Source organism: Carcharodon carcharias, chromosome 16, assembly GCF_017639515.1.
Source record: "Carcharodon carcharias isolate sCarCar2 chromosome 16, sCarCar2.pri, whole genome shotgun sequence".
Lineage (NCBI taxonomy): Eukaryota > Metazoa > Chordata > Chondrichthyes > Lamniformes > Lamnidae > Carcharodon > Carcharodon carcharias.
Genome location: NC_054482.1, coordinates 68330774 through 68358032, shown reverse-complemented (window position 1 = coordinate 68358032; position 27259 = coordinate 68330774). Strand labels below are relative to the sequence as shown.

Sequence of the window (27259 nt, the reverse complement as noted above, 5' to 3'; positions counted from 1 at the left end):
AGCTCTCCGCTTCTTCCTTGAACAGAGGCCCGAATAATCCCCATCCACCACCACTTTCCTCCGCCTGGCTGAGCTTGTTCTCTCACTGAACAATTTCTCCTTAAACTTGTCTCACTTCCTCCAGATAAAAGGTGTGGCTATGGGTACCCGCAAGGGCCCCAGTTATGCCCTTCTCTTTGAGGTTTGTGGAACATTCCTTGTTCCAGTCCTACTCAAGCCCCCTCCCAAAACTCAATTTTTCAGTACATCATTCACTGTTTTGGTGCCGCTTCATGCTCTCGTCTGGGCCTTGAAAATTTATATTTTTTGCTTCCAATTTCCACCCCTTCATCACCTTCACATGGTCCATCTCCGACACTTCCCTTCCCTCCCTTGACCTCTCTGTCTCAATTTCTGGTGATAGACTGTCCACCAATATTCATTACAAGCCCACCAACTCCCACAGCTACCTCGACTACAGCTCTTCACACCCTGCTTCCCGTAAGGACTCCATCCCATTCTCTCAGTTCCTTCGCCTCCATCACATCTGTTCTGACAATGCCACTTTCCAATGGGCCCTCAACTGTGTCTGATCCATCTCCTGCGCCCCTGCCTTCACACCTTCCTCTCCCTCCCAGAACCATGATAGGGTCCTCCTTGTCCTCACTTTTCACCCCACCAGCTTCCGCATTCAAAGGCTCAACCTCCGCCATTTCTGCCAACTCCAGCATGATGCCCTCACCAAACATATCTTCCCTGACCACCCGTATTGGCATTCCGTAGGGACCATTTCCTCTGGGACACCCTGGTCCACTCCTCCATCACCCCCAACACCTCATTCCCCTCCCAGGGCATCTTCCTTTGCAATCACAAAGTGCAACACCTGTCCCTTTTCTTACCCCCTCCTCACCGTCCAAGGGCCCAAACACTCCTTTCAAGTGAAGCAGCACATCATTTGCACCTCCTTCAATTTGTTCTACGATATTCACTGCTCCCAATGCAGTGTCCTCTACATTGGAGATACCAAACGCAGACTGGGTGACCACTTTGCGGAACACCTTCTGTCTGTCCACAAGCATGATCCAGACCTTCCTGTCGCTTGCCAGTTCAGCACACCATCCTGCTGTCATGCCCACATGTCTGTCCTTGGCCTGCTGCAATGTTCCAGTGAAGCCCAATGCAAACTGGAGGAGGAGTACCTCCTCTTCTGATTAGACACTTTACAGCCTTCCGGATTTAACACTGAGTTCAACAACTTCAGGCCATGAATTCTCTCCTCTATCCTCACCCCTCTTTTTTTAACCCCCCTTTTCAATATTCATTTTTATTTTTTATCCACTTATTTTTATTTTAATTGTTTTCACTTTTAATTCATTTACTCATTGTTTTATCCCCACCTGTTATCTTATTTTCGATCTTTTTTCCCCCACCACATTCTCCCCTCCCACCATCCCACACCCACAAGGGCCATCTGTCACTTGTTCATGTTTTTCTTTTCAGAGTGCTTACCCTTGTCCTGCTATTATCACATTCTTTCTTTATTAATGTCACTATCAGCACCTCCTTTAGCCCTTACCACTACCAATAACACCCTCTTTTTCCTTTTGTTCATGCCATTTTTGTCAATCTCTCCTTTGCCCCCACATATCGCTGGGCTTCTATCCAGCTTCACCTGCTCCACCCAGCCTTAAACAGTAAAAATTTCATCACATTTTTACTTCTGTTTAGCTCTGAAGAGGAGTCATATGGACTCGAAACTTTAACTATTTTTCTCTCCACAAATGCTGTTAGACCTGCTGAGTTTTTCTGGCATTTTCTGTTTTTGTTTCAGATTTCCAGCATCCAAAGTATTTTGCTTTTATCTGAGGCTGACTACGTTCAGTTTGATTTGAAATCTGTTTTATTCAGTGCGTGTCAAGTATCCTTTATCTGTAAATGTGAAAACTGAACACATCCAAAAATTGCATTTTTTTTAGCCTCATTGATCTTTAGTGTGGAAAGTCTAGTTGTTTGTCTGCACTGTTTACTTTGCGTTTTTTGTGGTGAACACATCAAAAAGAAACTTATTACTGGTACCCTGTATTTATTATTCAGTGATACATCATGCTTTTCTAGCCACTTTATTCACTTTAGACTGCCTCTAACCTATGCTTAGGCTATTGTAATGTAAGTTTATATGCGGTATCCAAAAACCGAAATAATCTGAAATCCAAAATGTAATAGGCCCCGCAGGTTTCGGATAAGGGATACTTGACCGCTAATAAAATATACAGAGCATTAAATATGATGAGAAACACTTGGTACAGTCAACATAACTTCCTATTTGTGCACTATTAAATTTTTTTAAAAATCATTCTTGGATATGGGCATCACCAGCAAGGCCAACATTTATTACCCACCCCTACTTGCCCTCAAGTAGGTAGTAGTAAGCTGCCGCCTTGAACTGTAGTTTGTACAATCCGTATAGTGAAGATAAACCCACAGTGGTGTTTGGTAGGGCTTTACAGGATTTTTGACCCAATGACTATAAAGGAATGGTGACTATATGTCCAAGCTGTGATGGTGTGCAACTTGGTGTTGATGGTGTTCCTGTTATGTCTGCTCTCATTGCCCCTCAAGGTATTATTACAGGTGGTGTGTTTGAGAGGTTCTGTAGAAGAAGCCTTAGCGAGTTGCTGCAGTGCATCCTATAAGTGGCACACAGTGCAACTGTACCAAGAAAAGATGTTTAAGCCATATTTAAGGTGGCCGATTGAGTGGATCACTTTTGTGATATGGTGTTGAGTTTCTTGAGTGGTTGTAACTGCAGCCAATCTAAACTAGTGCTTTGAAGATGGTAAAGAGGCTTTGCGGATTCAGCTGGTGAACCATTCGCCATAGGACCACTTGGGCAATTTTTCACACGATCAAGTAGATGTCAGTGTTGTGGCTGTATTGCAACAGCTTGGATAGAGGTGCAGCTAATTCTAGAGCACAGGCTTTCAGCATTTCAGTGGGATTTTGTTGTTACCTGGAGTCTTTGCTATGTCCAATGCACATAGCCATTCTTTTACCATGTGGAATGAATTTAATTGGCTGAACATAACATAAGAAATCAGAACAGCAGTAGACCACTCAGCCCCTCGAGCCTGCTCTGCCATTTAATAAGATCATGGCTAATCTTGTTTCAATTTCCATATTCCCATCTAACTTCGCTAACCTTAGATTCTTGTTAGGCAAGGGGATCAATCTACTTCTATCTTAAAAATATTCAATGACCCCACCTCCTCCACCTCCTGAGGCAGAGGGTTCCAAAGTTGCACAGCCCTCAGAAAATTTCTCCTCATCTCTGTCCTAAAAGGGGGACTCCTAATTTTAAAACAGTGCCCCCTAGTTCTGGACTCCCCCACAAGGGAAAACATCCTTTTGACGTCCACCTCATCAAGGCAGTTCAGGATCTGTGTGCTTCAATCAAATCACCCCTCATTCTTCTAAACTCTAATGGAAACAAGCCCAGTCTGACCAGCCTTTCCTCACAAGACAACCCATTCATTTCATTAGTATCAACCTAGTAAGTCTCCTTTGAACCCCCTCTAATACATTTACATCCTTCCTTAAATAAGGAGATCAAAACCTGTATAACTGAAGCATAACATCCTTACTTTTATCTACAATCCCTCTCATAATAAAGCATAGCATTCCATTAGCTGCCTTAATTACTTGCTGTACCTGCATATTAACTTCTTGTGACTCATGTACAAGACTCGCATCTGTGAGAATGAGGACCTTAGGATGAGGCTGGTAGGATCATCCACTTTACACTTTTGCTTTCTCACTTTGGACCCTTACTTAACATAATATGAATATGGACAGAGAATTGGTTAACCAGCAGGAAGCAAAATAGGGATAAATGGGGCATTTTCAAATTGGCAGGTTGTAACAAGTGGAGGGTCACAGGGATCAGTACTAGAACCTCAGCTATTTATTTATTTTTTCATTGGACGTGGGCGTGACCAGCAAGGCCGGCATTTGTTGCCAATGCTTAATTTCCCTGACTGGCTTGCTCAGCCATTTCAGAGGGCAGTTAAGAGTCAACCACATATTGGCCGAAGCAGATAAGGACAGCAGATTTCCTTTCCTAAAGGACACTAGCGAACCAGTTGGGCTTTTACAACAATTGATGATAGTCACTGTTACCGAGGCTAGCTTTTCAATTCCAGATTTTTTATTTATTGAATTCAAATTTCACCAGCTACCATCTCATAGGGTAAGATTTGACCGCATGTCCTTAGAGAACTAGCCTTGGCTTCTGGGTTACTAGTCCAGTGACATTACCACTACACCAGTGCCTCCCCCTAAATTATATTAATGACCTAGGTGAAGAGACCGAGGGAAATGTATCTAAGTTTGTTGACGTTACAAAGCTAAGTGTGATTTGAAGTTATGAAGAGAACCCAAAGGGCAGGATCTTCACCTAAAATTTTCAGGTGACTGGACCATTTCCGGGTTTCAACTCCACTCAAGTCAGCAATTCGCTGGCAAAAGAGATCTTCCAGGAGGTGACTAATTAGCAGGCCACCTCTGTTCGCTGTCCAATTAGGGCTGGTGGATAGATTCTGGAGGTAGGAGCACAGAATATCGCAGCCTGTTCCAGTGGGAAAACTGCTGAGGCCCAGTTTGATGGAGCAGCATGGAAGCAATGTGATGCATGGTGATATGAGAGTGACTGCCCTTGACAGGATAGCAGCGTTTGATTAAGAGTGGCATTAAAGAACCCAAGCAAATTTGAACTCGGGAATTTGGGGTTGGGGTGGGGGGTGAGGGGAGAGTCACCACTGTTTGAAGTTATATCTAACACAAAGGAAGATGGTGATTGTTGGAAGTCAATCATCTCATCCCCAGCACTTGGCTGCAGGTGTTCCTCAGGGCAGCATTCTGGCCCAACCATCTTCAGCTGTTTCGCCAATGATCTCGTACAAAGAACAGACAGTTAACATGCAGGTAAAAGAAGCAATCAAGAAGGCAAAATGGCACGTTTGCCTTTATTGAAAGAGGATTGAAGTATAGGAATAAAGAAGTCTTACTACAGTTGTTCAGGGCTTTGGTAAAACCACACCTGAAATAGTGTGTACTTTTGGTCTCTATATTTAAGGAAGGATGCACTTGCATTGGAGGCAGTACAGTAAAGGTTCACTTGACCGGCTTCTGATATGAGAGGGTTGACCTATGATGAGTGGGCAGCAAGGTGACAGATGGAATATAATGTGGGGAAGTGTGAGGTTATTCACTTTGGTCATAGGATAGGGTAACAATATTTTTTTCAAAGGTGTAAAACTTGTAAATGCTGATGTTCAGAGGGACTTGGGCATACTTGTACAAGTACACTGAAGTGCACTCAGGTCCAGCAAATAATTAGGAAGACAAATGAAATGTAGGCTCTTACTTGCATGGATTTGGAGCCCAAGAATAAAGAACTCTTGCTACAATTGTACAGGGCTTGGTTCAGACCACAACTGGAGGACTGTGTACCGTTTAGGTCTCCATATCTAAAGGTACACTTAGTTAGAGGTGGTACAATGAAGGTTCACTTGATTGGTTCCTGGGATAAGAGGGTTGTCCATTGATAAGATGCTGAGCAAAGTGGGCCCATACTCTGAAGTTTAGAAGAATGAAAGGTGATCTTATTAAAACATACAAGATTCTGAAGGAACTTGACAGGTTAGACACAAGAGTCCTGCATGTGGAATCCAGGATACAGGGGTACAGTCTCAGGATAAAGGGGCCAATCATACAGGAATGAGATGAGGTCAAATTTCTTCTGAGGTTTGAGAATCTTTGGAATTCTCTAGCCTAGACAGTTGTGGATGCTTCAATATATTTAAGGCTAAGATTTCTGGTGTCTCAAGGAATCAATGGATACAGGGAGTGGGCAGGAAAGTGGAGTTGAAGCCGAATATCAGCATGATCGTACTGAATGGTGGAGCAGGTTGCATTTGTTGCCCAGCCCTAACTGCCCTTGAGTAGGTGATGATGATCTGCCTTCTTGAATCACTGCAGAGCCTCTGGTGCAGGTTCACTCAGTGCTTTTAGGAAGGATGATCTAGGTTTTTATTGCAGTGACAGTGAAAGAATGGTGATATAGTTCCAAGTCACAATGTTGGTGTGGCTTGAATGGGAACTTGCAGTTGTTGGTGATTCCATGCATCTGCAGTCCTTGTGCTTCTAGGTGGTAGAGGTCCTAGGTTTGGACGATGCTGTCAAAGGAGGCTTGGCAGATTGCTGCAATGCATCTTGCATATGGTATACATTCCTACCACTGCTTGCCAATAGTTGAGGGAGTGAATGTTTAAGTTGGCTTTCGTGTTCCATTTTTTCCCCTTCTATCACCTGTTTAGTGGCTCTTTGGCTTCTAAAACAATTCCAGCAATATTATAAAAGCCTCTTCTTTTATTCTAATAATACCCTTAATTTCCTTTGTAAACCATGGATGGATTTTGTTGAGTTGTTATACAATTTAAATCTATAAGTAGCACTAGTTATTCTAACTTGATGTACCTGTGTTACTTATATGATGCTTTCAAATAAGATGTCGCCTTTGTTTGTTGCTCATGTTGCATTCCAAAAATTAAAACTAAATTGGCACTATTGTCTTATACGTACAAGTGAGGTTGAAACTATGATCAAATTTAAATGGGACTGTTCATATAGGAAAATGTGGCTATTAAGTATACAGCTAACTGGTTTGATTTGTTACAGGATTTTCTGTTGATGGAAGGGACTCCTGGCCAGAGCTGAGAAATACCATTTTCCCCTGGGTTATATTTTGATGTATGATTTTTATTTTTTGTGTGTCTTATTAGAGTTCCTGTCAGTGCTGCAGGTGTAAGCACTAAAAGTATGAAATTTGAGCAGAATTTTTTTTAAGAGCTAAATTAAAAAAATAAAGCTCAACTAGAAGCAGAATGGCGAGTTGAGAGTTATGGGCTGAGATTGTTGCAAATCTCTGCTTTAAGTAGGTGTACCAGTAGAGATTTTCCACACCATTGTAAATAAATCTGATTTCAGTTTTTAAAATTTCTTTTGCAGACCTTGGTGTGAATTGGTTTCAAACAAGATACCTATTGGTGACAATGACTCTGGTGTGGAGGAAGAGGACCTTTCTCCAAGACCAACACCAAGTCCACATCCTGTTGGCCAAAAGGTTATTAATTACTATACATTTTTAATACTTCTAATGTATTTAAAAAAAGATAATTACATGGGACATTTGAAACACACAAGTGTTTGGGAGAGAATATGATAATGTTAGGTAGCCTAGGCTTAAAAGATACAAACATATGAAAAGAAGGACGAGAAAAGACATTTAAACCCTATTCCAGTCAATAGCATAACATAGCACATTGTTCATCCACCCTGTAGCAGTCTCTTGAAATGTGTAAAACAAGCTTGTGACTAATGGAAGGAAAGTGATGGGAAAACCCCACCTTTTGAATCCCAAAGACAGAGCATGCAAGCACCAGTTCTCCAGGTCTTGACTGAAATGCAACTTACTAGCTACATCCCCCATTAATGGAATTGTTCTCTTCTCTCAGAAACTTGTTCCTTTTAAAGGACTGTAGCAGTTTGCTCTTGGCATAAGATGCTTGTGGCCATGTAAATTTTAAATAACCCATTTGTGGCCAGATCCTTTAGAACCTATTTTTGTCTTCAACCATTCAGGTATCCAGCCCAAAACTATAAATATGCATTTGAGGCAAAAGTACAGAGAAAAAGTCTTGAGGCATATTTTCACTCTATAATTCTGATAAATACAGTTGGAATTTGGATAAATTTCCAGTGATGTTTTTAATCCCCAACACTAATTGTCATGCAGAGTGGTTGAGCCTCATGGTTTAAAATGAAATTCTGTTATACTATATGATTTGAACTTTGATTTTTAAATGACACTGTATTACAGGAGCCTAGCACATTCTACGCATGTTGAAATGGCCAAACTGTATAAACCTAGTTTCCATCTTAGAAGTTATCTCCATTAAATGCCTTAACTTCCAAAGTGCATATTAAAATTATTACAATCTTCCTTTGTTAACTTAGTTTCCAAGAATCTATCCTTCTGTACCTGAGCTGTCACTTGTATTTGATGGAAGTTTTATAGAGTCAAAGTTTACTCCAACAAGACTACAACAAAATAAGCCACATCAGACAATGAAAATCTGTGGAGCACCTGGAACTTTTAACTTGACCAAAGAACCTTCTGAAAATGGGCAGCATGGAGTGACATCTCAAGTTATAACTCCTCCTTTAAAACAAAATCTGACGCTCTCACGTGGATCAGCAGCATCTGTTAAGGCTCCTAAAGAAAGACCAGCAAAGCAACATCAGAAAGGTGGCCATTTTGTCAGGAAGAGTTCTGGATCATCATCATCATCTTGTTCTACTCCACCAAGTGGACCTTCACCTGACGCTTCAATAGACCAACCTAAGTTGGTTAGGTCCACTGATATAGTTGATCCAATAAAAAATGTTGGTTTGGGTAAAGGAGGAGTTTCTCCCAGAGGCTGGCAATCCATGTCCAACATAAGACAGCCACATGGGCCATCTTCTCCCAACAAATCCATTCGACAGTCATTACAGCACACTCCTAACTTTCCAACTCATTCTCCTGAAACGCAGCTTTTAGGGCTTCCGCCACATTTTCATACACCGTATCCAACTAGCTGCTGTAATTACTGCCAACATCATGGACCCTGCTGTGGGCCTTCAATGAATGCTAATTGGCAAGGAAATATCCCAACATATGGCTCTAAAGGGGTCCACTCGCCTAATTGTCATGACTGTAGCACCGCAACATGCCAACAAACACTAGCTTATTTACCAAATTCTCACTGTAGTACTTTGTGTGTGAATAACAGTCCAATAAACCAGGGTTTACCTGGACAAGTAGGAAGCACTTCACCTCCAAATAGCAGCTTGATAAAATTGCCTGGTGGCTCCCATATACCACTACCAAATCAGTGTAAAATGTGCACAGTTCCTTCTGCGTGTTTACACTTTCCCATGGGAAGACTGGAGCATGACCAAGAAGGAAATGGAGCAATGGGATTGCCTGTTGATGCTTACAAGATTCTAGTGGAACAGGATAGACAACTAAAGCTCCTTCAAGCTCAGGTAAGGAAATCCCAATAGTTCCTTTTTCATTTTGTGGTCTTCCCCATTTGTCTTCTCTCCCTTTTCTCTCTGCCCAAAAAAGAGAAACATTGTAGTATACTGGAAGCATGTACATTGACAATTATTTGTCTTGTGTGTCATATTTGAGTATGTGGTTGGAAGGCAATGATGGTGATTTGTATTTAAATAGTGCCATTAACATAATAAATGTCCCAAATACTTCAGGGAAGCATTACAAAACAAAGTACGACACCAAACCACGTAAACTTTGTCAAAGAGGTAGGTTTTAAAGAGTATCTTAGAGTTCAATGTAAATAAGCAAACATGGGTTTTAGGTGAATGAGACTTGGTGCGAGTTAAGACATGGGCAGCAGAGTTTTGAATCACCTCAATAGCCAAGTCTAGAGATAACAAAGTCAATTTTAAGAAATTATTTGAATATAAATTAAATATTTTGAGGGCTATGTTAAATAGGCAGCCACTCACAGTTGAAGAGAAAACTGAAGATATGAAATTTTGATAACTGAATTGTGAACGTTTCGTCGTTTATGGCACTTGCTGTTGTAGGATCTAAGTAGAATGATAGCAAGTTGCTCTGCTCGTCATGCTTCTCAGGTAGTTTGCAGTACATTGGGAGACAGCCCAGTTGGCTAAATGGTTAGGTTGTGGTGTAGAATGATGCCAATAGTACAGTTCAACCCTTGTACTGGCTGTGATAGTTCAGGAGGCTTGCCTCCTTTCCTTGACCATGCTTGATATGGAATGATGTCCCTCAAGCTATATAACAACTTGTCTCTCTACAGAAACACCTATGGTCTCTCAATTAACTTAGTTTGCAGTACCTGTTATCTGTTTATCATGAGCTCAAATTCACACTTTTTTTTTCAGTTGTCTCATCAAGTACTTACTATATTTCTTTTAGAATGGGGTGGGTGGCAGAGGGGTGGGGAGGGAAGAAGGAGGAGTGGGATGAGTTGGATTAGTTCCAAGCAATAGCAATTAAATCAATGATATAACAACTGCTACAAACAAGACCACAACTTTTTACAGTGCTATTGACTAACCATCCTGGCTCCATGATAAATGAAGAGGCAACTAGGGATTGGAATTTTTTGCATTGTACTCCAAATAATGCTGCAAACCAGTGATCTTGATGGATCTGAGCTATACCAGCATTTTGAACTGGTTAAATACAGTTTGTTTTCTTCTGGGTACATAAGAATCCTAAAGTACTGATTATTGTCAACCTGCCCTTTGATCCAATGGCCTTTGGGTAAGTGATGCAAGTCCACAGGAAAAAGTGCATACAAACAATCTGATTTGGTTTAGACCTTCACACCACATGTCAAATACAAACTCACCTAAGGGCATCAATCCTTTAACCCGAAAATATTTCAAAATACTAAAGCTTTGTGAAAACCCAATAAATCATTTATATTCTTTAATTAACTTTGTATGTTTGCTTTACTCAGATTCAACAACTTTTGGGCATGCAGCAATATGGTCTTACGACTCCTGTGAAACATTGCTCTTCAAAAACTATCGGCATTTCTAACTCCTCACTGCAGCCAGAAAGACAAGTGGGATTTGTTGCTATGGAAACCCAAACATCTCCTGGAATTCACATGAAAAAAAGTGTTAGCATTGCTGTAAGCACAGGTAAGAGCCTATCCAGCACCTGAACTGAAGAATTCAATTTTTTTTAAATTCAGTATTTAAGAGGAAATATATCAGCTATTTTTCATTAGTTCTTCAAGAACAGCTAAATCATTTGTGTGCCAAATTTATTTTAGTTGCCATTTCTTGGAACACTTTGTTTCGTAACTTAAAATTTATAGAGTCCACTAGACTTGCAACAAGTTGAAATGTCACCTGTGTCTCGGATGGCATCAGAAGAAAAAAATCTTTACCCGGAAATAAAAACAGAAAGTGCTGGAAGTACTCTGGTCTGGCAGCATCTGTGGAAAGAGAAACAGTTAGCATTGCAGGTCCGTGACTTTTCATCAGAAATGCAATAGGTTTTGAGCAAGTGAAAGGGGAAAGGGTGGGAAGGAAAGGGCAGATCCGTGAATAGAGTAGAAGGCAGGAGGGATTAAATGACAAAAGGTTTATGGCGCAAGGCCAAAAGGGCATGGTAATGGGATAAGTAAAGAAACATGATGCGTACAGAGGAGGTATGAATGGTAGGATTCTGAACAGCTGCTTCAAAAAGCAAAGTTAAAGAACTAAAAGGAAAACATGAGGGGGGAATAAAATCAAAGAAAAATAACTCAATGTGGGAGTGGGGAGGTTACAAACTAAAATTGTCAATAATTGTTGAGTCCAGGAGGCTGTAAATTGCCCAGTCGAAAGATGAGGTGCTGTCACTTGAGCTTACATTGAGCTTCATTCAATTACTTTAGCAGGCCAAGAACAGCGAGGTCGGAGTGGGAGCAAGGTAGAGAATTAAAATGACGGGATAGAAGCTTGGGGTCATACTTGTGGACTATACAGTTGTTCTGAAAAGTGGTCACTTAGCCTGTCTTTGGTCTCCGCAATGTAGAGAGATCACACATGAGCAGTGAATATAGTACATTAAACTGAAGTACAAGAAAATCACTGATTCACCTGAAGAACTGTTTGGCATCTTGCTTAATGTAAAAGGAGCAGGTGTTGCATCTCCAGTGCTGGCATGGAAAGATGCCCAAGAAAAAGGAGGAGATGTTAGAGGAGTGGACCAGGGTATTGTGGAGGATTGGTCCATTTGGAATGCTGAAAGTGGAGGGGAAGATGTGTTGGTGGTGGCATCATGTTGGTAGGGGAAGAAATGGCAGAGGATTATTGATTGAATACAGAGACTGGTGGAGCAGAGGCGAGGACAAGGGAAACCCTACTGTGGTTCTGGGAAGAATGGGATGGAATGAGAGCAGAAATGCATAAAGTAGAATGGACACGATCGAGGGCCCTATAAACCATTCCTCAGTTGAGGAAAAAGGAACATCTGTTGGAAGCAATAGTGTGGACAGTTGCATAGATCTGATGGAGACTGAGAAAGTAGAAGAATGGAATGGGTTCCTTGCATTGTGTGAGGAAGCGTAACTAAATAGCTGTTGGAATCAGCGGGCATTTGGTGAATTATGGTTGATAGTCTATCCCCAGAAATAAGTTAAATGGGGGAAACTTTTCTCTAGTCCAGAGAAGTCAAGGAAAAGAAGATAATCCTTTATTTGAAAATTATAAATTTAACTTATGTTTGTATTTACTATTTATGTAGGGAATGTTTTGACTCCAAAGAACTATAGCAATGTCACTTAAGATGAGAGGCAAGAGAGCCAAGTAACTGGCACCTCTGGGTAAATTTCCTTTTGGCTGCTTTGCCTGCCAGTTATTGTTGAGGTTTGGATTTGAATGTTATTTTTAATTACTTTACATCTGTAAAGTCTTCCAAACCTCTTGCAAAAGTAAGCTGCTGACTGTCAACTGAAGTGAGTGTTACTTCGTATTGTAATATATGCCATTTTCTTCAGATTACAAAATACTCCTTGGTGAATCTAAGGAGTATGATGTTTCCAAAAAACTCTAGAACTGTATGCACCAAGCTGTTAGTTGCTATCACATAAGGATTCAGAGGTGCATATTAATGCAACAAGTTTAATCAAAGGTATTACAATCCCCTTAGTGACTAATAGCTTTTAAAAAGATATTGGAATTTCCAATGACTGACTGAAAGGATCATATGAAAAGACTTCAGATTTTAAGGCTTTTACTACAACAAACTAAAAATAATGTTCACTAAACACTATTTTTGTAGACAACTTAAACTCCGGACCACAGAAAAGGTTCCCCCATTTAACTTTTAAAACAACCAAAAATCCCCACCACTTTATGCTGTCCCTTAAGTAGACACTTAATTCTCCCTGAATCAATCCAAAGCTACTCTCCCCTCCTGATTGCTTGCTTCCTTTTTCTTTTCCCAGTTAAATATCTTCTAATCCCAGTACTGACTTACACAGTGAGGGTTACTCTGGAGATTCCTTCATCTAGCCAAAGCTAGGCAAATCACCCGTCCATTTATATACAGTTTCAAAACTCGGCCGTTGTTTTTTAAATAAGTGTCTGAATGTTTGCCTTTTTACAAAAAAAAGTCCTTAACTTTCAAAGTGCATATTCCATTCAAGTTTTTCCACATGTATAATAGCACCATTTAGTTGTCCCATATCAAAGAGATCCCTTGTATTTTATGTTCATGGTGTTACCTTTTGTTTAATATGTTCTAAAGCTATCTTCATGGGAGAACTTAATTGGGCCTGTAATTCAGTGACAATTGCAAGCATCTCTGCTATTATTGGGTATGGAGTTTAAAGGCTTCCACAATAGTTTTAGTGTAGCTGACTAGTATGTAAGACACTGGGAACTTGTATACAAAATAGACAACACACACTTAATTCTACTGGCGATCTACCTGCAGCTGGTAGCTTTTGACTGACAGCTGCTGCCTGAAATTATGGTGTCTTGCACTATCATTGTGGTGTTAATACACAACCAAAAAATGAGTTGACCTCAAGGCATGGAATGCTTGAGCAGTGGCACTGTGGTGGAGATTTCATTGTCTGCCCTTTTATGTACTGTAGTCTGGAGATCCTAAATCCAAAACATGAGTACATGAAGTTAGCAGTCACTCTGAATATGCTTCACTACTGCATTAGAGGTGCTGGTAAATCAAGACCAGGTCTGCTTGTTCTGGAAATTCAGATGAACAATAATGATTCTGTAGCACTATTCGAAGAGAAGGATATTCTTGCAATATCATATTAATGTGACTTATTCTTTCTTAGGTGCCAGTTTGTTCTGGTGCCCACCTGAGGAACAAGAGGCGCATCAATCTGTACCCAACCAAAAGCTGAATGACTCTGAATTATCCAATGAAGAAATGGCTCTCTCTCTTAAAACTGAAGACACCAGTCACACCAGTATTGCCTCTTCTCTGAATGAAGTGGACTTACACAGCTTTGTGGAGAACAGCCAGGGTACAACAGATACTTCTGATCAAGCTAATGTTGTACAAAAGTAAGGCTATAATAAATTGAAATAATTGAAAATAACTTTGAAACATGGAAAAGTATTTTTTCATCTGGAGGAAAATGAGTAATGAAAAATTTGAATGCAGGCCAATATTATGATTAAATTTACATTTAAAGCTACAAAAAGAATAAAACTGCAGTTAGATCTAAAGGATAGGGTGAACACTGATAGCCTGGACATTTGGGTCTACCTACAGTTGAGCTGAGCACATTTAAAAATAATTCTGATGCCTTTTTGAAGCAACAATAATGAGTGGTTTCCATGACTTCTGTATTCCACTGTAAACTGCACGTGGTGGAGGGTGGGCAGAGGCCTGGTTGGGGTAGAGAAGGGGTGCTAAATGGGACAGGGGGACATCAAACTAGAGAGAGATTGCAGTTACTTTGTTCTACTTGCTCTCTTTTTCTAGATTTTCGCAAATGTTGCTCAAATGTTTTAGTCTAACTGGCTATAAGGGGAGACAGTGGTGCAATGATAATGTCGCTGGACTAGTAATCCAGAGACCCAGGCTAATGCCCTGGGGACATGGGTTCAGATCTCAGCACGGCAGCTGGTGGAATTTGAATTCTTCCACCCTTCTCTCCCAACTGTTGATTGCTAACAGTGATGACCACCCCGCCTTTGTTTTCAGTGGAACTGTTTTCTTTGCAGAAGAGCATGTTGCCCTTTTGCTCCCTTCATCCATAGTATTCCCTACAACGATAGACATCTGAATATTCTGGCAAAGTTATAACCAGTAACCATTGGCACACTGCCTAGCAATCTGTTGGACTTTACTTCAAGCAGCTCTTAGTACATTCAGAGTCTTCTCACTCTGGTCTCTCTTTTAGTCAGAGAGCAGACCACTCACCTTTAAAAACGGGTTCCATCATAGTGATGTTAGCTTCGAACCAGTCAGCATTTTTTCCGCTCTTGCTTCCGATTTGTTGAGAATGCAGTGTTATAGATGGGGTCTCGAAGTATGTTCTGTTTTGATCTGCACTCTGGGAAGATGCGCTCCAACATTCCCCCACAATCAAGTCAAGAAACTATTGGTTTTTAGTTATGTAAGCAATATGGCTGACATTGATTAGAAGATGGCATTTCTACTTTGACTGAAAAAAAACTTCATGTTGCATCCTAACCCTGGTGCGCACCAGAGAGTGACCTGTATCACAGTCGTCTCCCCTAAACTCCCACAGTTTAGTGGCATTGTCGCTGGACTAGTAATCCAGAGACCCAGGGTAAAGCTCTGGAGACCTGGGTTCGACAGCAGGTGGTGGAATTTGAGTTCAATAAAAATCTGGAATTAAAAGTCTAATGATGACCATGAAACCATTGTCGATTGTTATAAAAACCCATCTGGTTCCCTAATGTCCTTTTAGATGGTGTCCTTTAGGGAAGGAAATCTGCTGTCCTTACCTGGTCTGGCCTACATGTGAATCCAGACCCACAGCAATGTGGTTGACTCTTAAATGCCCTCTGAACAAGGGCAATTAGGGATGGGCAATAAATGCTGACTTAGCCCAGTGATACCCACATCCCATGAATGAATTTTAAAAAGCTAGTGCTGTGGTAGCTGCATGTATTGAGAATGCTGTTGAGCCGAGTCACATTTGATGGTAATCAGGTCCAGTTAGTGCCAATGCTGTCATCTTGAATGTCTCCAGGACACCTTGTGGCATAGCTTGTTCTGAAAGAGGGTCTTAGTTACACACAGTTTGAGGTAGCGGCAAAGCTCAAGTAGTTTTTGTCCATTCTCATTTATCTTTTCTCAGGCAATGATGCCCAAGGCAAGAGAGTCAAGCCTTGTGGTCCATGCCCACTCTGTTGCATTAAACTCCCCAGTAAGTAAAGATGTCTGTCTTGGGGATTCTGCTGCAAGCAGTACCAAGCTCCTCATAAAACTCACCTCTGTATTGGAGCATAGATGCTCAAGGTTAACTGGCCCTGTTTGAGTTGAGAGACAGATGGAGAGAACACGTTCTGAACCATTTGTGGGGAGTTCTATCATCTATGACAATGAGTTCCTTACAGATAAGCCTGCACCTTGCTCATGCACTTGACTTCATCCTTTACCAGATGAAAAAGCAATGTTTATCTTTTGATGAGCCAAGGCTCTTGTAGGGAAGCAATGTCAGTATTCAGTTTATCAAGTTCCATGTGGATCATAGCTGCCTTGCGCATATTATCGGTCACCTGCAAGTTGTCCGTCAGTTCTGTGCACGTGGTCCTGACATTCAGTTTGCCAGTTGAAGAGTTGCATCCTTTGTTTTGTTTGTCTGATGGGATGGATTCAGTCTACGTGTTAATCAGAGACTTTAAGCTCCAATCACCCATTGAAGCAGATGGAGCATGGTGGGTCAGTAGCTTACTGGTTGGGGGCTGCCTGACTTGAGATGGGTGGTGGCTGACCCGTGGGACACGATGGTACCTCCCACTGCCGGAGACAGACCATAGCACCCATTCTGTATGCCAATTGAGTTGTGATTATCACTCGTATATGTTGTCTCCCATGTTGTGTTAACGCTCTACAGCAAAATTGGAATGTCCTCAACAGGGCACAAGCCTGAGCAAGATTAATGGAGACCCTGGGCTTCCCAAACGTCAGGGCCCCCCTCTCGCCCTCCCCGGTTGAGTCCAAAGGAATGCAAAATACTACATTTGGCAGCAGGAGTGTGCAGAAAGATGACATGCTAGAATTTCCGAGGAGTGGCAATCACAGTCAGATTTCCACTCCACTCCTGTTTACTTACCATGTCGGGAGGTTGCACATTTCTTGCCCACTCTTCCAACCCAGGCCTGGTGAAAAATGTGCAGTGTACCTGGTTCCCGAGGCCTTCCAATGCAGGGCAGCAGTGTCTGGGGAAGTGAAGCCACACCCCTTTTTACAGCACTAGCTGTAGGTAAATTAAATGTCCCTGTGTTTAAATGCACTTTGAGAAGCCAGAGAGAAAGTAAGTGGGTAGGATGAGGGGCAGTGAGTTAGGCCAGATGGGGCAGGGCTGTGGGTATGATGGATGGCGGGGGAGGGTGGTGTGGATGTGGAGGTGGATATGGTCAGAGGGTTGGGTGGATATTGTGGTTACCCAGGAATTAGAAGTCATTTTCATCCTCCTAACTTTTCCTGGCTAACTACTCTGGTAACAGTCAGAGCCATCCAAAGTCTCTGATTTAAATCGGAGTATCGGTTGGTTCTCAGTGCAGAGTAAATTGCCCATCAAAGGTTTAAACTTCCTGGGCTATTCCTATGCAGTCATTGCATGGGGACTTCTGGGGAGTCTCTCAGTGCATCTTCTGGGGTACTTCCTGGGTAGCCCACCACTCTGCGCCCCCCCCGGGGAATGGAAGTTCTGGGATCACATACTTAGACAGCAGTCTGCCTTTGGACTCCACTCCAGTGTTTACTCCCTTAGTCTTCGACTCTGGCAGTGGAGCTAATTTGCCAAAGTTGGGAGTTTGGTTCATGAATGGCAGGGCATGTCCACATGTCAGTGGGCCTGCACATCTCGGAGCCAAACCTCCTCTGGGTTCCACTGAAGCTTTAGCCTGGGGCTGCAAGGGATCCAATTTCTGTGTCACCATGAGGGGAGGACTTGCCAATGGAGTGGCTGTGTATTGACAGGGAGAGACTTACGCATTTGGCGCTCTTTGTTGCATTGCTGTTTGCCAGTGATTTGGCTGAAAATGCAAAGCAAGCTAGTGCACTAAAGCAGAAAAAATGCTAACTCTCTTCACCCACATATTAGATGCAGCACATCAACCTGTTGGACAAAATAGGTAGGAAGCCATTAAAAACTTGGAAGGAGGATGAAAGAATCTATTCAGAAATGAAGCCTTATTGAGTATCAAAGAGATTTTTAAAATGCATTGTTTGTGGGGCCTGTCATAAAAATGGTGTAATCACTCCAAATGTATTTCTGACAAATTTACCTTTAAAACAATTTCTCTCTAACCTAGAATGGTACTTGGATGTTTGGGGGAGATGGTGGTATAATGGTAATGCTGCAGAGGACCAGGCTATTGCTGTTGGGATTATAGGTTCAAATCCCCCCATGGCAACTTGTGGAATTTGAATTCAGTTAATGAAAATGCGGAATATAAAGTAATATAAGCCTCAGTAATGGTGACCACGAAACTATAATCGGTTATTGTAAAAACACATCTGGTTCATTAATGTCATTTAGGGAAGGAAGTCTGATGTCCTTACCTGGTCTGGCCTACATGTGACTCCAGACCCACAGCAATGTGGTTGACTTTTAACTGCCCTCTGAAGTGGTTTAGCAGGCTACTCAGTTCATGGGTAGTTAGGGATGGGCAACAAATGCTGGTCTTGCTGGTGACACCCACATCACATGAAAGAATAAAGAAAAAAATAAACCACATGGCACATAGTTTGTAGTTATTTCCTTCATCCACCGCAAATGCAAGCATTCTTTATTGTGTTAGCTGCAAAGTGCTTATGCATTCTTTTCTCATCTTGATTTTTGGAAAACTGTAGAAGTAGTAATCCTGTCCAGATGTGAAGGTGACTTGCAGAAGACGCAGAGCATCAGGATTAATTTTGTTTGTTGTCCTTGCTCTGATTGCACAAAAACCCAAAAGGTTAACAATTTTTAAAAACTGAATCATGATACTATCACAATTAGGTTATGACAGCCCAAAAGGTGCGGCCATTTGACCTTTTGGTTGGCAGGGGAGAAAGCTGAATGCTGAAATTAATGAAGTTGCAGAAGACATACTTTGAAATGTTGTGAAGTGATCTTTAAAATGTCACCAATCTATGGCAAATATTACATATACAAAAATTTTAGCACATAAAAGGCTACTTCGCTCTTGCCTGAGCTAAACTTGGGTTTCTCAGAATTTCCAATGGTAGGTAAACCATTTTACATTGTCTGTTCAATTTTTTCATTTTGAAAGCCTTTACCTGTCTCATGCAAGCATAGGACATTACCACTATGTGGCAGCATTTGGAACTGTCCTTGCCTGTTTCCGTTTATTTTGTATGCAATTAAAATCTTGTATATTGACTAATATGCTTTTCATTACTATTTAGCTGTTCACCTGAACATACAAAAAACTGCTGGGACCTTCATATCACTTTTCAGAGTCCAGTGCTTGGGGAGAGTGCAAGTACGTACCTGCAAAGTAGCCCATCAGATGTATCGCATCCTATGGGCGATAAAGAAACTGAAAAAAGTGGTGGACATATCACAGAATCACATAGCAACTCCTCATTACAAGATGAGCAAAGGTTTTACCAGAATTTAATGGTGAGCGTTCAGTTATATTTTAGTAATGTTTCTATGCTGCATTTCAAGGCAATTTGTTTATAGAATATGTGAATATATTTCCTTCACATTTTCTTTCCCTTTTCTTCCAATGGTGTTCATTGATGTTGGAAAATCTAAAAATGCTGGTAACACTCCTGTATCCAAATGAGTAGTTAGTTACCCAATACTTAATATTTGTGTGATCCATGTGGAGGCAGTTATCCAACTGAGCTTGATTCTGGCCTTTCCCAAGGGCTAGCAACAATCATGTTAATCAGTCAGGAATGGGAACCCTGATTTTGTCTCTCTTTTTGTCCCCTCCACTCCCCAGTGCAACTGAAAATTGAAACCAATATCTACTAGCTTGAGATGTTTAACTCAGGACTGACTGAAGATCGTGTCTGAAAATTTCTGATCCAAATTATTTACTCCCATGTGATCATATCTTTCAACCACTAGGCTAGTGCTTTCCAAACTGTTTTCCAACATGACATTTTAACACTTGAAAATTAATGTGACCCCAGATGCCAACAAATAGGCAACAGCAATGAGGCAGCAAGGTAAAATTCAGTGTATAATTATTAAAGTTTGTGTTATAGATCAACATATAATACATATAAGTATGAAAATCTTAGTTTTAAAAATATTTTTACGAAGTGCTTTATGTACTCATGTAGGTTTCAGCCATGTTCTCCATATTCCCTGTTGACAGGAGACCCCGTGAAGCCCCTCTTCTCCTCCAAACCCCCCCCAACACATTGTAATCAGTCCCCCTCCCCCACCGCATACACACACCAGCCCCTCTTCCCAACCTCCACCTCTTCTCACCCTTTCCCTATGCACACCCAAGCACACGTACATGCGCACAAGCCCCACCTCTCCCTTTCTCCCTCTTTTAGTTGAATTGCCAGTAAAGTGATGGTGCTATCCCGCAGTAAGGAGTCTGTCAACAGCAAACATGAGCAGAAGCACACAGTTTGAAATCACCACTCACCTTTCTGGCTCAGCCACATGACCTGGTTTTTCCCACACTCGGTCAGTGACTTACTGGCCTCTGCCTGTGCCAATTCAGTGCACAAACATCCTGGGCCCACTCAAACTTGCCACTAAAAGCGGCCTCTGATGTTAAAGGGTGCTTTGGACTCACTGTCCGCGCCATGTTGTTTAGTAGCATTGGTCCAGGGCTGTCCTGCCAGAGCCTCTGCACTGGGCAGCCTCCTCTCCATGGTTGCCATTGCTGCTTGGAAGGTGGGCAGCTCATGACCCCAAAAGTGAAATCTGTGAACCCGTTGGTGATAGTGACCTACAGTTTGGGAACCCCTGCTTAAAATTCTTTGCTGGCTAGATTTGACCCCTGGATTTTTGTGACTTCCACAAAGTGAGGGTGGTTTTGCTCATATGCTGAGTGGAATCCTTCACAGTTTGGTACAGGAGGCATTGTGCTTTTCTAATTCTGTTGTCAGTTCAAGGATACTACATTAGGATAAAGTTTAATTTTGTATACACGTAGTTATGCAAACTGAGTTAATTAGAAAATAGGCCTATACAATTTAATTCATAAATTCTGTCTGTAAACCAATGATGAGCTGAATGTCTGAATTCTGTATCAGAGTTGCTTGGAAGATACTGTTATCGTACTAAGGTGAAAAATAATGCAAATGTAAACTGGGTTGATTATTTCAGCACCTGTTCGCCTAGCTGAAGTGTCTGCACAATAAAGCATTAAAGCAAAGGGGTGGCAGGGGGGCAGTAATTAGAATAGAAGTTACCACAAAAATATGCATTCAATTTGTTGAAGTGCTAACACAATTAGCAGGTTTAAATAAAAGAGTGTTTATTTTTCTACAAGGGCCAAGTGAACCAGCTATTAGAATCTTACCCTGCAAAACAAACCCAGGGAGCAGAGAATAAAGATGCTGAATCAGAAGCCTCTGTGCAGCTCAGTGACAATAGGAACAAGCGTTCTGAACACCAGACTAGTCAAAAGGAAAACAATGATGTGCTGAGTGCAACCCTGCGGCAACTGAAGAAAATGGGAGTGAAAATTGAACTTGAACCTACCAGTATGACCAAGACCAAAAGCAAAGTTGAAAATGCAAGGTATTGATAAACTAATGTGACATTGAAGAAATCTGTGTTTAGACCTTTTAGATAAATTGATCGCTCTAAGAACCCCACAGCTGTTGATTTAGAGAAACTTTCAACAGCAACAGTAATTGGCAAATAATTGAAGTCAGAATGTTTCTTTTTAAACCACTTCCCATCAGGGAACAGCAGCCTAAAGGAAAGGCTGGGTTAGTAGATGAACATTTCACTCATGCTCTCAGCCCCAGCTTATCCACAAGAATGCATGATTTCAATTAGATCAACTTGTTTGTATGGGGTCAAAATAATTTTAGAATTTGTGATTTTTCCAGTTTTTTTTTCTCTGGATATGTGATACATTGGCAAGAGTTTATTTATCATTATCACTAGTATCTCTAAGATGATGATGGTGGGCCACTACACTCCTGCTGATAGTGATGTCAGACAGGGAATTCCAAAATTTTGACTGCAATAATGATGCAGAAACAATGAATGCTTCATTCAGGGTGATGATATACTTGGTGACCATGTTACCAGGTTGTTTGCCCTTCTTGATGGTAGAAATTACAGCGTTGGGTGGTGATAGCACCTTGGAAAGCTTTGCAGTTTATCCTGTGAACTAAAGCCGTAATGCACTAGTAATGGAGGGAATACATAGAGTCCAGTGGCAGGCACCAATCAAGAGGACTGCTCTGTCCAGAATAGTAAAGCTTCTTTATTGTTTGGATTATTCATTTGGATAATAACAAGTATCCCACCACATACCTGACTTGAGCCATGTAGAAGTTGGAGAAGCTTTGTGGTGTCAGGGAAGTTGGGCACTTAACACACAATGTCCATGCATCTGAAGCTGCAGTGTTTATAAGGCTGGTGCTTTTAAGTTTTTGTTTAATGGTGATTCCCAAGATGCGATGATTGTGCAGCTAAAGGTCATAGAATAGTGAATGGCTTTTCCTGAATGAAAGTGGGTATTGCCTGTGCTTATGTGCTCCCAAGTTTACTTGCCATTTGTCAACCTAAGCCTAGCTGATATCCAGATCCTGCTGTAGGCTGACGTGGACTGCTTCATTAGGTGAGGACTCCTGCATTTTGATAAACACTAAAGAATAGTCAGCATGCAGCCCCATACCATGATTGAACCGAGGAACTCTGCAGCAATGTCTAGGCTGTGACTTGACCTTTAGCTGTGTTAAGAATGACTTGTCAGAGGAAGGTTTCCCCCTTGACTTCCACTGGTGATCTCGGTTTCATACGAACATAGAAAATAGGAGCAGAAGTAGGCCATTCGGCCCCTCGAGCCTGCTTTGCCGTTCATTAAGATCATGGTTGATTTGTTTGTGTTTCGAATTCCACATTCCTGTATACCCGCAATGACCCTTAGATTCTTGTTAGGCAAGGGAATCATCTACCTTCATCTTAAAAATATGCAGTGCCCCCCGCCTCTGTCGTCTTCTGAGGCAGAGTGTTCCAAAGTCTCTCAACCCTCAGAAAAAAATTCTCCTCATCTCTGTCCTAAAAGGGCAATCCCTAAGTTTAAAACAGATCTCCCTAGTTCGTGACTCACCCAAAAGAGGAACTATTCTTTCCATGCCCACCTTGTCAATGCTGTTCAGGATCTTATATGCTTCAATCAGGTCACCCTTACTCTTCTTAACTCCAGCGGAAACAAGCCCAGTCTGTCTAACCTTCGCTCATTCGGGTATCAATCTAGTAAACCTCCTCTGAATTACCTCCAATGCATTTAAATCCTTCTTTAAATAAGGAGGCCAAAACTGCATGCAACATTCAAGATGTGGTCTCACCAGTGCCCCGTATAACTGAAGCATAACATCCTTACTTTATGTTCAATTCCTCTCGTTTTATAGAATAGCATTCCCTTAGCTGCCTTAATTACTTGCTGTACCTGCATACTAACTTTTTGTGACCCATGCACTAGTACATCAGGATCCCTCTGCACTTCGGAATTCTGCAGATGTTCTCCATTTAAGTAACACTCCACTTTTTTATTCTTCCTGCCAAAGTGAGCAATTTCACATTCTCCTACATTATACTCCATCTGCTAGATTTTTGCCCACTCACTCAATCTATCTATATTTGTTTGCAACCTCCTTATGTCTTCTTTGCAACATACTTTCCTATCTATCTTTGTATCACCTGCAAATTTAGCTACCATGCTTTCATTCCCCTCAACTAAGTCATTTGATATAAATTATGAAAATTTGTGGCCCCAGCACAGACCCCTGCGGGACTCCACTCATCACATCCCGCCAATCAGAAAAAGATCCATTTATGCACACTATTTTCTGCCAGCCAGCCAGTCTTCCACCCATGGATGTTATTCCCAACACTATGAGCCTTTATACTCTGCAATAACTTTTGTGACACCTTATCAAATGCCAACTGGAAATCCAAGTACACGTCTACAAGCTCCCCTTTATCCACAACGCATGTTATACCTTCAAAGAACTCCAGTAAATTGGTTAAACATGATTTGCCTTTCAAAAATAATGCTGACTCTTCCCGATTACCTTGACTTTTTCTAACGGCCTCTATAAGCTCCTTAATGATCGACTCTGACACCTTCCCCATGACAGATGTCAAGCTAACTAGCTTATAGTTTCCTGTTTTCTGCCTCCCTCCCTTCTTGAATAGAGAGATTATATTTGCTACATTCTAGTCTGATGGAACCTTTCCAGACTCTAACGAATTTTGGAAAATTAACACCACCACATCTACTACCTTATTAGCCACCTCTTAAGACCCTAAGATGATGTCCATCAGAACCCGGAGACTTGTAAGCCTACAGCTCCATCAGTTTTCTCAGTACCGCTTTCCTAGAGATTGTAATTTCACCAAGTTATTGAAATGTTTTTGTATCTTTTATATTGAAGACATAAGTAAAATATTTGTTCATTTCATCTGCCGTTTCCTTATTATCTACTATTAACTCCCCATTCTCACTCTCTAGAGGACCAACATTCAACTTTACTTTTTTTTTCCTTTTTAAATAACTGTAGAAATTTTTGCTATCTGTGTTTACATTTCTAGCTAGCCTCCTCGCATACTCTAATTTCTTTCTCCTGATTAATCTTTTAGTCATTCTCTGCCGTTCTTTATATTCTGACCAATCAGTTGACAAAATACTTGCTAAGAATATGATGCTTTTTAAAAAAAAACTTCCTGGTTGTTTGTAAAGCTTTTAATCTTGTATCCAATATAGTGCCTCTCCTTGACTTGTTTCACTTGGTAGCTCTAATCTGTGGGTTGAGTTGTATGTTCAAGCCCCAACAGCACTTGTTCATAATTCAGTCTTAAAAAGCAAGGGAGTGCTGAATGTTAGAGGTGCTGACCCTCAGGCTCTATCTGCCTGTTCAGGCTGACTGTCAAAGGGCAGGGAGTTTTTCTCTTCTGATGAGCACCCCTTCCTCATCCAACATTCTAAGTTAGTTGCTTGTTGAGTGTCACTGGATTTTGCATTTGCTTACATATGGCCACCTAAAGCTTTGCAGTTTCAATGATGTAATAAAGCATCACACCTCTAGAAATATTTCTAGTTGATGTGCATGGCAGTGTAATACAGAATTTTCTAATAAGCATGTGTATAATGGATGTATTTGTAACTTCTTTTCTTGTTTTTAGTACATTGGCTCGCATAAACCCTGAAGCAGTTATCCCAAGGTTGAACTACATGTCCTTTGTCAATGTTGGCACAAGTGGACTTGGGGCTGGCGGAGTTGACCTCAGTATGGAGGCCAATGCTATAGCTCTAAAGTATCTGAATGATGCTCAGCTCTCCCAGATGTCTCTCAGACATAGTGGTAACTGTGAATCAACATCCCTAAATAGTCTGCTAGAATTGAACACAGACAGAAGCATGGTAGGCCTAAGTCTGATTTCACCCAATAATATGTCATTTGCCACACGCAAATACATGAGAAGATATGGACTCATGGAGGATGCCCACAGCAGTGAAGAGGAGGAAGATTTGTCTGGTACTATCATGCAGCCCATAAAAGCTGATTTGGAAAGCCTTTCTGTGGGAAAACAAAGGTCTGAAAAAGTGGCTGAAGTCCAGATTAAGAACTATTGTACCTTGGAGTCTTCCTCCAAGAGAGATGGAAACATTCTAAGAAATATTACTAATGAAGTTGCTTCCTCAAAACCACAGACTATGGATACACAGGACCAAAATAATCCAAAACACAAAATTAATATGTTTGGTAAAGAAATCTGTTACACCCAACACCCTGAAAAGGAAAATGGGATTGAAATAATTCAGGACTTTTCCAAGAAATTAAGGCCAAATGCTTCTGAGAAACAAAAGTTTACAAAAAGCAGTGATGCAGTGGGTAACATTCTGGATGTAAATAGACTCCGACAACTACCCAAATTGTTTTAACTAACTGGACTGTTTGTAACTCTGATCTAAAAGCCAAGAATTCCCCAAGATATGTATAAGCTTTTTTGTAGGCACCATTTTTTTGTACAAATATGCTTAAGTTTAATATTCTATTGTATTCTAGTGTAGGTCGGTTTAAATATTCAACACTTAGCAAAGGGCTAAAAAAATATACAATGGCAATATCACGGGTCATCAACTGGCAACTCCAAACCAGCTGGAAGTCCTTTGTAAATGTTCTTTACAGCTAATGCTATAGCTTGTTCATATAAGTTGACTTTTTTTGTTCACTTGTAGAAATTTCTGTAGTATGGCTGTCTTGGGATTATAATCGGTGGGTAAATATAGTTATGTGTGGCTTTATACTGGCTCTGGTCAGTAATTAGCAATCAAATGAAAGACTGGCACTTCATATTTAGAAGTGAGTTTGTTTGCTCAGTAGTTACTCTCACATTCTTAATAGCCACTTTTGTTCTCTATTGTGACCAGTGGAGAAGTGATTAGTCTACTTTTTGAGGTGCATGCTTCCAAAATTTCATGAAATGCTATCATTTCTTGCTCTCAGTACATTTTAACAGAGTTTTCAGGCGTTGCTGGATTGAAGGCTAGAAAATCATATTTACAAAACTCTGAAGTATCAGAGCTTGCTAATGTAATACAAATATTAATCCATAAAGGGAAGGGTTTGATGAGTTGATATCTAGACAGTTATGAATGGAATATGTTTCAAGTAGGAAAATTGATGCCAGCTAATAAAAATGGCATTAATGGAGCAGTGCAGAAAATTGTGGTGTTGATTGTTCATTTTCTCCTAAGTACTGTGCTCTTCTCCACTAATTGAAAGTTGCCAATGATTGTATTCTTGATATTTTTGGCTAACACCTTGTAGCTAAAGTTTACAGGAATTCAGGGATATTTGTGTGTATTTTTAACATTCCTGTGTGAAGTGTTTATCAATGTTTCCATTTGAGATGTGTTTTTGATCAGATTGTCATACAGAGCCATTGGATTAATTCTTATCTTTGTGATTTCTGCACAATTATTTTTGCTGATTATTCAATCACTGGATTTTTGCGAACAATTTATAAATAAAACATATGCAAAATTTCTACATGTGGTTAATTGTTCATTTGTATTAGTGTTGTTCCCCACTATCTAAATCTATAATAATGATCATTATTTCCTAGTGCATTTTGTTTGTAATTAAACTTTGTGCTCATTTTTGACTAACCCAATGAATGTATTTTAAGTATAATTTAAGTATAATTTGTTGAGTGTTGGCAGTTATTATTTTAGCAGAGGCACGTTGAGTTTTGGTTGTACATGAAACATT

At 40.9% G+C, this 27259-nt stretch overlaps 1 protein-coding gene across 3 annotated transcripts in view; it reads left to right on the top strand.

The window, feature by feature from the left end:
- Window positions 1-27035, top strand: part of stil (STIL centriolar assembly protein) — a 94404-nt gene extending 67369 nt beyond the window's left edge. For all 3 annotated transcript variants that reach the window (XM_041207773.1, XM_041207774.1, XM_041207772.1), the window contains 7 exons: window positions 7045-7159; window positions 8053-9126; window positions 10599-10785; window positions 13941-14172; window positions 19226-19442; window positions 21292-21542; window positions 25167-27035. In XM_041207773.1, coding sequence (XP_041063707.1) covers window positions 7045-7159; window positions 8053-9126; window positions 10599-10785; window positions 13941-14172; window positions 19226-19442; window positions 21292-21542; window positions 25167-25926 — 2836 coding nt within the window. In that variant the 3' untranslated portion in view covers window positions 25927-27035. The remainder of the gene's footprint in view (window positions 1-7044; window positions 7160-8052; window positions 9127-10598; window positions 10786-13940; window positions 14173-19225; window positions 19443-21291; window positions 21543-25166) is intronic.
- Window positions 27036-27259: the final 224 nt, after the last annotated feature.